The 16654-nt window shown below is 39.1% G+C and overlaps 1 protein-coding gene across 3 annotated transcripts in view; it reads right to left on the bottom strand.

Annotated features, from left to right (window-relative positions):
- ZSWIM8 (zinc finger SWIM-type containing 8) overlaps window positions 1-16654 on the bottom strand; it is a 64851-nt gene that overhangs the window by 23145 nt on the left and 25052 nt on the right. For all 3 annotated transcript variants that reach the window (XR_012776165.1, XR_012776164.1, XM_075505106.1), the window contains exons 3-9: window positions 14953-15047; window positions 8940-9112; window positions 7064-7171; window positions 4094-4175; window positions 2706-2826; window positions 2143-2344; window positions 1103-1278 (exon numbers count right to left, since the gene is read on the bottom strand). Coding sequence is in view for 1 of the 3 variants with exons in the window: in XM_075505106.1 (XP_075361221.1) it covers window positions 1103-1278; window positions 2143-2344; window positions 2706-2826; window positions 4094-4175; window positions 7064-7171; window positions 8940-9112; window positions 14953-15047 (957 nt within the window). In the remaining 2 variants the exon portion in view is untranslated. The remainder of the gene's footprint in view (window positions 1-1102; window positions 1279-2142; window positions 2345-2705; window positions 2827-4093; window positions 4176-7063; window positions 7172-8939; window positions 9113-14952; window positions 15048-16654) is intronic.

Genomic DNA, 16654 nt, shown 5'->3' with positions numbered 1-16654 from the left:
GAGATCTGAGCAAATCTGAACTGCATCAGATAACTCAAATATGAATACACATAGCACAACTTCATACTTTATTAAAAGCCAAAATCTTTTCTGGTTTTTCTATGTGATCTGATTGATGTTTGTGTTTATTTTAAGCTTCATTCCCAGTTTCCTACAGTTTTTGATTTGTCTTCATCTCCTGTATTTAGCTACTTCATATTGTAAACTGTACAAGACAGAAACTGCATCCATTTTAGTGTCCCTGATGTACCTTACATAGATAAGGCACTTTATTAATGTTACGCAACAATTCACAGAAAGCAAATCCTGTTAATGCGTAACTGTATTGAAAATACCATCCTGTTTTCATTTGTTCTGAAAAACTTCTTCTGAGCACTTATAGGACATTAAACTAATTCAGTACATTTTACACAACACACTTTGTAGCCTACATGTACAAAATAAATTATTACAATGTCAACCACAGTATCTCAACACAAGCCCTCAGTACCTCCACTGCTATTCAACTGGTGCTAAATAAAGACGGCAGTGATTAACCAAGGCACAATATGCTTTAGAAACCTGAAGAAGCCTCACAATTTTTCCTCGGACAATTGAAAACACTGACTGAAAATCACACACCGGTGACACTGTTTACCAATACACTGCAGAGAATAAACTCCCTAAGAGCACAGAAAGCAAGAAATGGTTCATCTTGAAACAGACAACAGTGAATGATTGGGCTAAACAGAAATCCATTAAACTGCTGAATAGTTAAATTTAGAAAGCATTAAAATTTATTGGTAGCCAGTGTTATCATTCAATGAAATGTTCTCCACTGGGACACTGAAATGCAGAATTACACTCACATGTAAAAGAGAGCTCTCAGAAAACAAATTATTCACACCACATGATGTTGCTAAGAGTGAGCAGCAATAGCAATTAAGGTTTAAAGTAATAATAGTGCTCTTGAACCTTACATAGCGCATAGTCCAGAAGGACTAATGGTTGAACAGGTAATGAGGTAATGATACAAACACAAGACATCTACAGGAAGAAACTCTTGAGCGTGCTTGAATATCACAGAAATAAATGAGACACTGGATCTGATTCTGGTGCTCACCTCTGTGGACTAATAGTTGGGTCAAGGACAGCCAGCCTCCAAAGAACCACCATCTCATCACACATACTTGCACAGGCATGAGCAGCTACTTCTGACTGGCCATTGCTGCGTCCTGTGTGCCCGCTAGCACTGCTGTGTGATGCAGATGTTCGTACACTGTACCACCACCCGGTTATCTGCAGAAGAAAAAGTTCAGTGAGCTGTGTTGTGGCCAACATCTCATCCCCTGTTCTCACTTAACCTCATAACCACAAGGAAATGGGATCTGTAGCTAGCACCATGTTTTCATTTGACTCCAAAACAACTATGAGCATTAAAGCAGTATTGGTTTGTGAGAACTAAGGGCCTTTCAAAACTTCTCTGGTTAGAAGGCACATGCCCACAGAACAAAACAATCACAGGAGGTTCTCTTACTAGAGGCCTTCAAACTTGGAGGGAAAAAGCGAACAAATGTCATAAATGAAGCATTTCCTTTCCCCTGCTCAAAGTTGAGGTATGTGATAAAGCAATAAGGAAACTTACACTGCAATTTATATTACAGAGCAAGATCAGTGTCCTGAACTGTCAAAGGAAACCTTTTTCCTAATATTATTAAATAAATATATATATCAAAAAATTTATTACTTAAACCCATCAAAAGATATCTTCTACAAAAATAACAAAAGAATCTGAGATTCTACCATCCAACATGTATCTTTAGTTTTTATCAAAATGACAGCTCATATGTGATGTACATTGTTTAGAAAAAAAACCCATTAAAATAAATCACCTTGACTGGGCAGAAATCAAATCAAATGTGCTGAACAAGAGTTCAGACTCCATATATTCATGTTAAAGGATTGAGGTATTTATGGGATACAGTAAAAATCAGCATGAGACCAAACTGTAACATCATTTTAGCGTGAAGAAGCACATGCCCATAATGCATACAGACTGTTAAAAAAATTTATTCAGCCATGGATTGTACAGGCACATGGCACCAGCCATTGGCTCAGCCTGGTTCCCCAGAATTTCGCCCCAGAGCAAAGAGATTTGAATACCTGCTCATAGTTGAGACACTGGTCAGTCAGAATCTCCAGCAAAGGAGCTGCATTGCTATCCCGTCTCTTAAACATCTCCCGCACAATGGAAAGCAGGTTCCAGATTCCTTCAGGCTCTCTTCCTCGCAAGGGACGCAGGAGACAGGCCCACTCAGCAGCAGCTGGTGGCTCCGTGGAAGAGAGATACATTGAATTCACATCACTGTAGATAAAACAGAAGAGCAGGGATGGGAAAAAAATAAATCAAGCACAGCCATTCAAAATCTTGAGTATACTCTACATCCAGAATTATATCTGTACCTTAAATGGGACAGACATGCATAACCTAAAAGACAGGATGCATAACAAGACCGAGAACACCACACAAGCAAGGTATTGTGCAAATACAGTGTGCTCTACTGAAATAACATTGGACAAACTATGCAAAAATGCAGTCTAGAAGAGTGACCACAAAACTAAGCATCCTTCAGTCCATGGCATCACATAAGGGTTCAAGCTATACAGTGAATGAGCTTAGAGGTTACATGAATATCACATTTTCCCTTCAATGGGAAACAGTTTACCTGAAAACAACAGGAGAGGGTCCACAGAATTTATGAAGGGTTTTCTTTATGTTGTCACTCAGAGTAGATTCATCTAAGTACCAGGTGCTTTGATCTGATGCAGAGGGTCCAGCAGTGGGATCTCGACAAAAGAATAACACATATACAGTCTGCAGGCTTTGAAGATATTTTCCTCTGTGTGCCCAACCACAGAGATTACAGGGAGCACACAGGCAGTGTTACTCAGTTTATTTCACCCGTTGCAGAACTCACTATTCAGAACTATCTCAAAATGCTATCATAACATTACCTTAACCACTGACAACGCTAAATTGGGAGACATGGCTGGCATGCTGAATGGTAGTGCTACAACCAGTGGGACTAGGAGGAATTCAAGGACTGTACCAACAGAAACCTCATGAAGTTCAGTGAGGAAAAATGTAAACTTCTGTACCTGGGACAGAAAACCCCATGCATCAGTACAGATTGAAAACCAAATGGATGAGTAGCTGATAGGGTTTGGTGATTATGGTGGATGCCAAGCTGAACACAAACCAACGGCAAACTTTCACTGAAAACACAAAACAAAAAAAAACAACCTGCAAACTAGGCTATATTAAGAAAAGCACAGCTAGCAGATTTAAGGAACTTATTTTATGCCTCTCTACCTGGCACTGGTAAAGTTATACCTGGAATACCGTATCCACTTTTGGGTCCCTCAGACCAGGAACGATACTGAGAAACGAGAGGATATAGTGGAGGGGTATCAAGATAGTTGGGGGGCACATGACCTATGAGGTGAGACTGAGGAAGATGGGCTAATTTAATCCAAAAAGGAGAGGGTGAGGGGTGATCATTAACAGCCTACAACTACTTGGAATCACAAACACAATGCAGACAAACTCTTCTTGGTAGTAGAAGATGATAAAAAAGAGTATTCATATTGAACATTAGGAAAAAATTCTTGATCAAAAGGGTAATGCAGCACTAAAACAGGAATACTCTGTAACGTTTCTGGTAACCAGGACTTGGCTAAGCTAGCCCAAGCCACAGCTAACCCAATCTAGTGTTGCAAACAGTCCTGTTTCAAGTAGGAGGTTGGAGAGGCCCCCTCCAATCAACACTTCCAGGAATTAATACTGACTTAAAAAGAAAAAAACTCTTGTTAGAAAGGTGCATTGCCTGATGCTCCCTTCCTCTGCATACACTCCAAGGCATCCATTACCCCAGCAAGTGCCTGTTGCTGTGCCGTATATGCATGTAAATGCCTGTACTTATCCCTTTTCCTTGAACTCCACCTGCAATCCCAGCTACATGGTAACAGACCAGTTCAGAAACACAATGCAATGGAAATATATCCACTTCCTATCTGTGACACAGGTTACTGAAATAAGATACATCAAGGTTACCTGGGGCTCCACACACTGTGTTGATGGCAGTAGACTGAGAAGATAACAGCTCATCCAGCAAGCGCTGAGCAGTTGGAAGAATCTGAAAACGTGAAGCAAACTTTCAATATACACAGTATTTCTTATCCTGATATACCTAGCCAAAGATAAGCCTGGATTTTCATGATTGAAGCACTCCCATAATTTCAGAAGTATCAAATACACAGTCATATTTTCAGAAACGACTACAGAGGGTGCTAAAGATTACACAATAGCAAACCAGCTGTTACACTTTCTCCTCTCCTTTCTCAAAGCAAACCTATAACCAAGGCTTACTTCCTACATTCACACCCTAAGTAGTAAACAAAAGCATCATAGGTTATTAGTTCCCTTCTCATTTCTTGAGGACTAGGAGCCCACAGAGACTGATCCTGCAGATAATTTTGAGAGATGTGAAAGTGACTGCAGTCAAGGTCATAATTTTCCTGCACTTTGAATGCTCTTTATTTCTTGTTCCTAAGTCATTTCTCTAAAACCCAAGCTAATGGGAACAGAGGAGAAAACTCTAAATTACATCTATACTTAACTTTTTGGGCAGACTTTAGCTTATTTACCATCCTGTTAGCAAAGAGACCATATATATATTAACTCAGACTCACTAGTAAACTAATGCTATTTCAGCACTAAACTAATGCAATCATAGCTTCTGGACAGTTCAGAGCATAAGCAGAGAAGGCTCACACCTGACTGCAAAATCCTAAGTAGATATATCCTTAACGTGCTCTTTTTGAAAGAAAAATTCATAGTATAAAGTGTTTTGCCCAAACTAAGTCTGGGCTGAAACCGTAGATCCATTTAGCCTTTAGCATGCATGCTTACAACAGGTTAGGCACATAGGATTTAAAGGACTTGCAACGGAACATCTGATATACCTCCACCTCTCTCTGCACAACAGCTGAGGTTAAAGATCACACTTACTGTAAAGCAAGGCACATTCAGTACACCTATATTTGCAAATAATATGGACCCATCTCAAACAGATGTAAGAAAAACAATGCTTCGGAAGGATATTTTGCATTTGAGTCACCTGAAGAAACAAACCCAACATTAAGCTATTCTTGTACCTTTTTACACTACTACATATTTTAAGTCACCACGAAGCAGAAAAGTCACAGGTCTAGGCGATGTCACACCTTAAGGCTGAAGTATCAGGGACCTGCAGTGACTCTCCTTCAGGCATTTTTGCCAAGATATTCATATTTAATTGGAGTAGGAGTACTGGCTTCATGAAGGGAAATAGCTCTTGGGAGAAGAACTGGGTAATAAACTCCAGCTGCTCAGAATCACTGACATTTTCATAGATACAGAAAACACTTTCTACAGAGATTTTGAAAAACATCTCCTTATCTAGCTGCATTCCTGCAGACCACCTTCCCTTTACACTTGAAAGTACTTCAGCATTATATTACTGTACCATAATGTAATTCACAACCTGGAAATAAGAATAAAATAGAAACATGTGTACAGCCGACTAATTCTACATCATGTGGAAGTCAAAATACAGGGTCCCAACATATCAGAGTATCTATCTCCACTCAGAAATCTTGAAGACCAGGAATGAGACTGTTGGAAGAGTTTGGGGTGTGCCTCGCTTTTTCCAAGGGAATTATACAACGCAGGTTAAGATGCACCTGCCAATAAAACCCAAACTTCTCTGTTGGGCAGCATCCATCAGATTATCTGGCAAGATAGTAATAACTAAATTAAATAATCCAGATGTTCCTGGGTGCACGGCTGGTACACATGACCAAAGGAGAAATAAACCCTGCAAAAAGGAGCAGACACAGAATATTTGAAAGCAAACAACTCACATGCCATTCAGGAAACAACTACCACCACTGCTAGCCTTTCAAAACCCTCCTTTGGTGCTTCAAAAGCACCAAACTGTGTGACATAAAGCTCCGAGTCCTTAAGGAGAGAAGAAAAGCTTTGTCTGTTATGTAATGCAGCATGAAGCACGTGCTATTGGTGCTGAACTCTCAGAAACAAAAAAGCAAGTATTTTTACATCACTTTCATATAATATGATTCCTCTATTTCCTCTCATAAGAAGATTAGCATTTCTGTAGGCAATTTAGAGGATGTTTCAGCAAAGGAATATCTTAGTGTCCCAAGCACAGCACCATAATATGAATTTTAGGTACATGCTGACAGGAATTTAACTCGTACTTAAGACATTATGCACGCACTACTGAAATGTGACAGATACCCATGCAGGTCAGTTTTTCTGAACCTCCTTTAGTTGAACCAGCATAAAAAAGTTGCCAAGCCCTTATATTTTTGAAGCAAACATTTCACAATCACTTAGGTATTCTTGTGTATTTTGTGCAAGCATTTTAGGCAGATGATATAAATGACCTGACCTTGAACAACAGATATTTAAGGAATAAAAGAACAGATTTTTGCCTTTGACTAATAAAATTTCATGTCTATTACTTTCCATAACCCAAATGATTCTTATGAATCACCAAGAAGCTACACTGGGGGAAGTCAAAAGGTCACCAATTGGGTGCATTAGAAAGTGCCCATCTAAGGCATATACAACACATCCCCTGGGTAGTCTTCTCCACTTAACTAACCAAACACACAAAAAAGAAGAAACCTGATTCTTCTGACCTAAGTTTTTCATCACCATGCATTTATTTTATTGTGCTTGATCTTCCACAAGCTAAGCACATATTCATGCTAATATGAATAGCCACCACTCTTCTTTCTCCTTTTAAAACACTTCTAATCTTTTACTTGGCAATAGACAATTGTCAAATAATAGAATGGCAAACCTGAAAAGGGCAACAACTGAAAGCCTTCCCAGCAACTCACAATCGAATAGCATAACCGGTTATCTTGCAACAAAAGACATTCTATAAATTGACCTGGAATAAAGATAACTGAATTTAACAAAAAGCCAGTCCTACCAATTGTCCCCATTTACCTGTTGTGGAAGTTCACTGATTAGGTACTGAGCAAATTTTTGCAGTTGGTCTCTTTGTAGCCGAGACAAGGACTCAGAAACAGGTGCTCGTAAGCATACCGCAGATGCCTGAAGAACGAAAAGGAGATATAAACTGCCATTAACAGGTCAGACTTAATGAAGCTGTGTCCACTGACTGGACGAAGTGTCATGAACAGTAGCTATGCTGATGCATAATCATGCTCGGTCTTGATGGACAATTTTTTTTTCTGTAATTATGTGGTGTGTCGCAGATAAGATGCAAATAAGCTGTCTGGGCTTTATAAAAACTGTTTTTAAGAGTTTCTTTTCAAGGAAACTGCTTTAACAGCTGTGCTTAAGATCTGTTGTTGCTAGCAATTGCACAAATACTGGCAGGGATTTCACAAACAAACCTCTAAAATAAGACATTATTCTTTAAGCTTCTGGCAAACCAACCAGCTGGGGGGGGGGGGGGGGGGCTGTTTCACAGAATCACAGCCACCTCATTTATTTCATCAGAGGTTTTTTCTTCAATATCTTTCTTTCCATATCTTAGAACAACTTAGATGATAAAAAAAACCACCACTAGTTTCTTAACCTTTTTCACTCTACAGCATAAAAAATGGCACTTACCTAAAATTTAACCTGGAAACAGGCAAGAGCAGTTTGATAATAAAGATGCTTCTGATATTGATTTGTCTACATAGAGCAATATACCTTGGCTTGTAACTTGCTAGTGTCAGCAGTCAGTATATACAAACATGAAAATCCTTTCAGTATCATTTTTCAGGTAGAAGAAAGGATTGGAAGGAAAAGAATTATTTTTATCTCACACAGGCTCCAAACTTTCTGAGTGTAAATAATATAAATGAAAATTTGTTTCCTATCCTTACTCTCTGTACCCACCTTTTAAAACCGGAACTAATAATGCAAAGCAGAACCATTTTTTTGCCAACTCTCCGGTCATAAGTACAGAAAGTATACCAATATTCCAATGATTTCACAAGAGTATCAATTTAAGCCTATTACAATTGTCCATTGTGAAATATTAACAAGCTTCAGCAGGTTAATTAGCACTTATATAAGAATCTGGAGTTGATCATAAGCATGTTAGCTATAAAATGTTCTGTGGCAGCAGAAAATCTTCTGTTCCTTTCAATCATCCAAGCTTAATCCTTCTTTAAGATGTATTTCTCAGCTTCCCAAAGACTGAGGAAATTAATCTGTATGCAAGACTGAACCCTCAACTTGTGTATTTCATGTTGATTCTATGCATTTTCACCTGGAGTTTATTGGGATAAGAAACACCTACTTTTCACTCTATACAAGGCCACACAGAATACAAGCAGTCAAATAAAAACATAAAACTTAACTGACTTTGAAACCTACAAGTCAAAATGACACTTATCTGCCTCAGTATGTGTTAAAATGAACTGGTGAACATAAAGGCCAACAGTGATCAAAATCACTTTCCTTCTGCACTCTGAATGATCAAACAACTGAAAGAAAGAGCTTTCAAATCCCATATTTACAAAGACTTTTCATAAAAGACTAATTATTGGTAACCTTTCACTCCTTGCAGAACTGAAGGAAGAATGAGTAATTCTAGCATTTAAATGAGAAAGAGGAAGGGGCCAAAAAGGGCTCTGTATCTACCCTTCACAATTTGCACATTATCAAAGGACATTCTGCAGTTTAGAGCCTCAGACAGTTCACTCTGCAGACTGCAACTGTGAGCACACATTTGCACAATCTGTAACCAAAAGGAGTGCCAAGAACAATTTCCCTAAAGAGAATGCATGTTGCATAAAACTGTAATGAGGAGAGACTCAGAGAAGATGCCTAGGGGAGAGCAGAACCGTATTTAAAGGCCTACATTGTGTATCCGGAAGAGGCAGAGCGCCACGACGTGAGCACACCACTTGGCCCCAGCTCCGCAGGTACAGCTGCATGACGTGATCCTGCATCGATCAAACATCACCGCCACGTTGTACGCACCTTTGGGTGGCACCATCTGTGGGGGTACCACAGTGGCACTCAGATGGAAACCTGTTAAAATTCAAAAGTCTCAAGTTATTCTTCTGGTGCTTGGGAGACAGATTCAGCTAGCATGGAAATTTAGGTATGTGCCATTTAAACAGCAAAACAACATGTCTAGCAATCACATCCATATAGGGATGGACATGGATCTAGAGTCTCCAGCACTGGTTTCTTCCCTATCAGCTACAGCAGAATATTAGCAGAGAGGCATAACATGTTACGAGAGGTTCAAAAATACCAGCTTTTAATACATTAATTTATTTATATATTTATTTCTATTAATATTTAACAAAGAAAAGCAGAACTGGATAAAGCCATCACTGAAAAGTGTGGGTTTTTGATCACAGGGTCAAAGCTAGACGATACATATTTTAGGCATGATTTCTACGTTAATTAACTCTGGCAACAGTGCAGAACAGGGTAGGTGACTTCTTTAGAATTATTTCCAAGTCAGTCAACTTTCACAATTTTACAGTGAACTAAAGAAGGCAGCACTTACACCTGAACACTTACTTTCATTTTGTGGCTTCAGACGCTACTCATTTCTCATAAATTATGTACCTCCTTGCAATTTTTCAAATATCCCATTTTTATGAACCATGTACTCAGAAGACAAAAAAACCCTCTTGCTTAGATTAAAATCAATGGAAAAGGGAAATTTCAGCAATAACACATGAATGAATCCAGCCCCATTAATCTGTGATCAAACAAATAAATTATTAATCTCATCTCGGGCAGGATGACAAAGAACTTTAATGAGGCTTGGCTTCATGTAAACTCATGTACAATGCATACCACTTGTAGTCATAATGCAGCTTCCTCTACAGATAATGGTTATCCAGAGGCACACATATTACAAGCAGGAAAAGGCCATCAGCAGCATGAATCTTCTACTTGTCTTGAAGGTCCCTATCACCAGTTAATCATCCTCTACAGCAATGAGTATCAGCCTCAGAGCTTTTTTACTAGTCTCAAATTCAGTTTTAATGAAGCACAGAAAGCACCAAGGGTATCAAAGCCAAAACAAAAATTCAGTCCAACAATCTACCTTAAGTGAAAAAATATGGCTTGGGACACATGATTGAAATAGTTTCTCCATCATCAGCACAGGGAAGTAAATTATAAATCCACGCTATTAAGTTTTTATTATGATAGTGTGAGATTATAATGTTCAGGAGTGTTCACAAGTGCACGTGACCTACTAAATCCCATGTAAAATGATGTGCACTATTTCTTCCTCAAAATATAATCCCCATGCCAATACAAACTTGCTCTTACCTTGCTTAACCTTTCTATTTCTCCTGTTCACCAGAATTCAAATCCTCTTAATGATGTGGATGATTATTTTGATTAGTACACATAATGCCACCCAAATTCTTCAGCCATTTTAGCAATTGGAACAGAATCAAAACAAAATAAGGCATTCACCACAAAATTACTGCACTGCTTATTACTAGCTACAGTTCTAATTTATGTTCCACACTTGGATAATACAACCCAAACAGTTCAGCTAGTCCTTCTGTTATACTGGAAGCATCTCAGACTAATGCCAAAATGCCCTAATTTTCACAAAAGCAAATTAAACATTTCACAAATTGGAATTGCAGCAATTCTGGTTCACTGAGAAAAAGAAGTATTTGAAAGATGTTAGAGAAGAATGGGTCACAGCTATATACTCTTATCAAGCTCCTACCGTGAAATTTGTATTTGTATATTAAGACAGTTAACTGATTAAATGCAAAGAGGGCAGAACAGTTGTAAAAAGAGACAAAGAAAATTTAAGGGCTTCAGCATGACATATCACAAGCTTCAACTCAAACTGTAGCTTGATGAACACATCTGCCACTGACACTGCTAATTCAAGCAGCTCTGCCCAATTCTTTTGCACCACGAGTCTTGGTGTACTGAACAACTGTTTGTGGGATGGCACAGGAAACCATACCAGGAAAAAATTCTGGATTAAATTAATGGTTACTTTTACCAGGAAAAATACCACAATTCAGTTCACTGCACAGCTTCCAAAAGTCTGAGCCTGCAGGGACTGAAAAGGTGATGATGAGGGGGACCATTCTGAAGCACTTAGCCCAACACTACCATTTAAAGAAATGGTCATCAACTTCTACTTGTTTACAGTCAAAGTGCAACTATTGCCTTCTCCTGCAGACCACAGCTCTTACCCTCCTGCTTAAATGTGAAGACAAGAATCATATCTAGTGCACACCTGAGTGACCTGGCCACCTCATAGAGACTGCAAGAATGTTCTTCCCTCTCACCCACCCCCTGCTCCCACTACCTGATAACGGCTTATCTACTCCATGCATAACAAAACATTACAAAAACATGTCTGCATGTACCAGCAGCATTCATTGTGCAACTGCATGTAGCCCACCAGAAAAACTAAGATCTATACACTTGGCAAGCTCTATACATTCTTGGCAAGCTCCTCCCAGGAGACCTCGAGAATGAGCTGCAGGCCAGAAGAATTGCTCTGTCAGGAGTGTCACCCCCTGGCTACCATTTTTTATTAAATGCACTGTGGGCACAGAGCAAGCTTAGTGCTTCTGTGAAAGCACTTAGGCTGTCTACACAGAAAGTGCATCTTATGCTTCTTATGAGCACCAGATTTACTACTCATGCACAGAACAAATACGTCAAGCAGCCAGCACCAATGCTTCAGAGAATGTGTCAGGTAGATGCACTGTACAACATACTCGCTATGCACAGAGAACACCAGGAGTGATCTACTGCACCCATAAAGCAGTTTTTATCATGCAGTGAAGAAGGGGTAGCAGCACACTGTCCTCTCTGATACTCAATTAAGACACATTGTTCGATCAAACGTAAAAGCTGGAAATAATCAACTGCTGCCTAGACTAGGTCCTACAAAATAAAGATGGCTTCTTTTTCAGTCCATAACCTATCCTTCTCACTGCTCTACCCCTGAAACTTAATCTTTCAGGAAAAGTATCCAAAAGAAATGTATGCTTCCCGCTGGTTAAAATCCAGTTTTCAGAATTTTAAGATAGCTATGTCAATGTCTTTTGCATTTAATATTTATTTTATCATGAAACTCATTTATTGTGAAATTTCAGGTCTGTTTATTCATTTTTCTGAGGTCATATTAGTCTTCATGATTTCAGGTGGAAATGCACAAATTTGAAATACCCCAAACTACTCAGTAACCGGAATGAAAAGATTTAAGTGACCTATGAGTTAACAACACCCTGCTAAGAATACTTCTTGCAATACAGCTTCCAAGCTTTCTTCATTGATATTTGGTAGTTCTGATGCCCCTATAACAATGACAGCAAACACACCTCTGCACAGAATTTAAGAATTTTTTCTCTGGCTTTCCCAGGACTAACCAAAATGGGAAAACGAGAGCTGAACAAAAGCTTTTAGACAGGAAGTAAAGCAAGGCAATTTTGGACATTTGTTTTAAACCAAGATAGGAGAATCTCTAAAAAGTGGAGACTTAGAGACACTATTCAATGACATGCAAAGTTAGAATCCAGACTGAACCTGCTGCTGCCTTCCTCATTTGTTAAAAAGAAATTAAGGCCATGATAGAAAAAAAGTCCCTGAAATCAGCAACTACAGCACATCTATACGAGAACAGCAATAATGTCTTCAGTGCAAGGAGGTGGGTATATGACTGCTACAAAGGGAATGTGCAGAAGAAGGTCTACAAAAGCCAATTCTTTGTGTATATACAGCAGAACACTGTAAAAAAGTGGGGTTTTGGAATGTGGTGAAGAAGTGCTATTGTTCAGAAATTATGGATATGGATTTGCATGTGGACAAGACGGCTGAGATGACTCACTTATGTTTAAAAAATCCTATACTGCCAAGGGAAATGGGACAAAAAGAGCACAAAGCACATTTCAAGCTTTGCCCTATTGATCACAATATCACAATGCACTGCCCAATCCCCCTCCAAATCAAATCCCCTCTCAAGGGCTGCTTCATTTCCTGCATTTCTTCTCCCATTTGTCAGTATATGAAACTCAAAACTGCAACCACACACCTTAAAATCATTTGGAGTAGACAACTGAAATTATATCCACCCCACCTGTACTGCCCAGCTTCTGGGCTGCTACTCATGGGGAAAATAAATAAATAAATAAATAAATTCCCTCCATTAGATAAAGTTCCTCTACTGAGGAGGAAACAACATTACTGTTTAAACAAAGTTACTTCCTTCCCTTCCACACACATAATCCTTTGTCAAGAAGCCCAGTTGCTGTATGTGTACTCAAGAAGTTCCTCCCCTGTATCATTAACCTCCTCCTCTTTTTTCCTACTCCTCTCCTCCTCCCCCAAGCGCAGGTTTTGCACTAATATTCCTAGCCTTTGTTCATTCACATTGCTTTATACCTCCTCACCTTTTTATTACTGAAACGGGTTTTGACCACAGTCTTAGCACTGTATAATCAATATTCTGCTCTTTTCCATTGTGAAAGTCCCAGGAATTACTGAATTTCAGGCAGTTGCATTTTAACTCATTTTGTCTCTCTTAAACATTTGCCTTCCTGAAGTTCAGCAGATGCCTTAGAGGCCTCTCTCAGCATTTGAGTCCTGACATCAGGAGCTTATGAATGCACTCAAAAGTCACTTTAATCCTATTTAGTTCAATTTCATTGATGTTCCAAAATTACTCTCTGGTTTCACTGACAACTCAATATACCTTATGTATGAGGAAGTACTTCACTTCCATTCCCAAGAATTCCTGCTATTGTTATTACAGTAGACAACAGACTAGGTAAAATCATTTCAGATGTTTTACCCTATATTCAGGTAACAGTTCATCAGTTCTCTTGCAATTTGCGTATCTCAATGACTATCTCCTCTTTTTGTTCTCCCCAAACTTTTACAGTATGAGGCCCTTTTATTCCCTTTTTGAGGGTTCTTTACCTAAATTTATTCATTCCACTGATCACTGAGAGTTAAGTATTACTGGTACTAGAAACTAAACAGGCCCACAGAAGTGTCTATGCCTCATCACAGGAAAATACAGGAACTTTCCTCCTTAACATTATACAGCTTTTTATATTATCATTTTTCTTATCACAACCAGGCTCAGTTCCCACGTGTCAATTAATATTCTAATTCTGAAGCTTACACTTGCAGAAAAACCAACACATCTGCATTGGATTGGCACGGCCCACCTTGACATACTAGTGTCTTTATTTCACATAATGCCTTCCTGTCTAACAGCTGTCACTGGAAAAGCCAACTCAGTATTCTTCTTTACTTCAAAGGATTTAATGAAAAATCCAGAGTCCAATTCTTTGTTTAAGATAAGATTAGTTTCTATAACCATAAAACATAAAAAGAACAAGACAAGCAAGGAGAAGCGAGAAAACCAACTATCTGGCAACAGGGATTTCCTTCTGCCAAAATACTACATGAGTAACTGTATTATTAATACAACTCTTTTGCTACAAGAATAATTAAACCTTGCAAACTTCCTCTCTGCCATACATGCGCTTTAGGCAAGGCATTCATTTGATCAGACCGCTAGAAAACCAAGTTATCTTTATCAATGAGGAATTTAAGCATTATGGACACAAAGGCATTCTACACAGTTTTTTCCAAAACACTGAGACAGATTAAGGATCTAATTTTCAGAACATTTCTGACTTTTCACTCAGTTTCACAGCTGAGCTGATTGAGGCTGAAATAAACATAGTATTTAGCTCAAGACATTACAAGGAATGCATGTGGCAGAGAGTTTAATCTGGGACGCCAGAAAAGCTCGTTTTGAGACATAGTCATACCACTCCTGTCCCATTGCAGATATGGTTTTGGAAATCTGAAATAGAGATGTGAAGCTGCAATGTTCTCACCTATCTGGAGAGGGTCTTTGACAGCCCTCACCCGGAACAGCTGCTCCCCTCGCTGGAACTCATCTGCACTGCCATTCGCCAAACATGAGTATAATCTGCAAGAGATACACATAACATGTCAAGAATAGTCTGGTTTTGAGAAACTTCACATTGTTTTATCCTCTTGCATTCCTTGTTGACATGGCTTTTGAAAAATCCCTACTATCTTTATCTTTAAGATGAAGTCCACCTCTTTTCTGCCATTTCTCCATTGCAATTCAACCATAAAAATCCTTAGTCTCTTCCTAACTGGGTTTGTGTATAGACACTGACATTTCTAGGAATTTCAACCTAAGGCTCTGAAATACAAATTCATTCATAGCCTAAAATATAAGCTTTTATATACAGTATAATATTAATTCAAGGTCCAATGTTAGCATGCCACAGTAAAAACTCCTTGTACTTCTAGATGAGTTACCTGCATGCTCACGTGAGGTTTTTTTACATATGTGCTCATCAGAATAATGAACATGTATAACCAGCTGGCTTCCTGTATTCCCCCACAGGTGATCTTACTAATTACATCAGCACTTCTGATATTACCTCCCCCATCTGATACCAGAACGTTAGATGAATGTATCTAAGACCTTTCAGGATGATTCTTTCTAAAAGAGCATAATTCCACTACTTTGCAACAAAATTCTGAATGCACAGTTACATGGGTAGGCCTCCTATAGCATAAAAGCTTCAGCAAAAATACTTTGGTAAAAGATCCGAAAGCACAGAGTTTTTTACTATGCACTCAGACAATTTAGGTGGAAACATAAGAAATATAGTCATCTCTCTGACTGTATCCACTCTGACCACTGATGTACTCAGCAAATTCTGACTCTCCTACTTACACCAACACAAGGCTTGCACAGCATACTGAGCTAGCCCTCCCCAGCAATTTCTAAGCCCAGTTAAAGCTCTGACTCAAGCAACAGATTCAAACTGGAAAGAATACTGCATAAGACTAACATAAGAAAGACACTGAGGTGCTGGAGCATATCCAAAAAGCAAAAAAGCTGGTGAAGGGTCTAGAGCAGAAGTCTTACGAGGAGCGGCTGAGGGAACTGAGGTTGTTTAGCCTGGAGAAGCAGAGGCTGAGGGGAGACCTTATTGCTCTCTACAACTACCTGAAAGGAGGTTGTAGCAAGGTGGGTGTCAGTCTCTTTTCCCAAGTAACAAGTGATGGGACGAGAAGAAATGGCCTCAAGTTGCACCAGGGGAGGTTTAGATTGGGTATTAGGAAAAATTTATTCACTGAAAGGGTTATAAAGCATTGGAACAGACTGTCCAGGGAAGTGGTTGAGTCACCATCCCTGCAGGTATTTAAAAGATGTGTAGATGTGGTGCTTAGGGACATGGTTTAGTGGTGGACTTGGCAGTATTAGGTTAACGGTTGGACTGGATGATCTTAAGGGTCTTTTCCAACCTAAATGATTCTATGATTCTATAAGGACAAAACTCTACAAACAAGTTACTGCCAGGCAAATTAGAGGGTGCATTTATTCTGCTATCATTTACACACAGAACCTGCACGTGCACATGCTTTTCCTGGGGCAGCTCACCCTGAAATAAAACCCCGTATCATAGCATATTCCACAGTAACCCATCCACGTATTACAAAATGCACATGAGAACAGCAGAAGCAGCAAATATATGGGACACCAAATGGACA

This window comes from Mycteria americana, chromosome 6, assembly GCF_035582795.1.
Source record: "Mycteria americana isolate JAX WOST 10 ecotype Jacksonville Zoo and Gardens chromosome 6, USCA_MyAme_1.0, whole genome shotgun sequence".
Taxonomy (NCBI): Eukaryota; Metazoa; Chordata; class Aves; order Ciconiiformes; family Ciconiidae; genus Mycteria; species Mycteria americana.
This window is presented reverse-complemented; position numbering and strand designations above follow the sequence as displayed.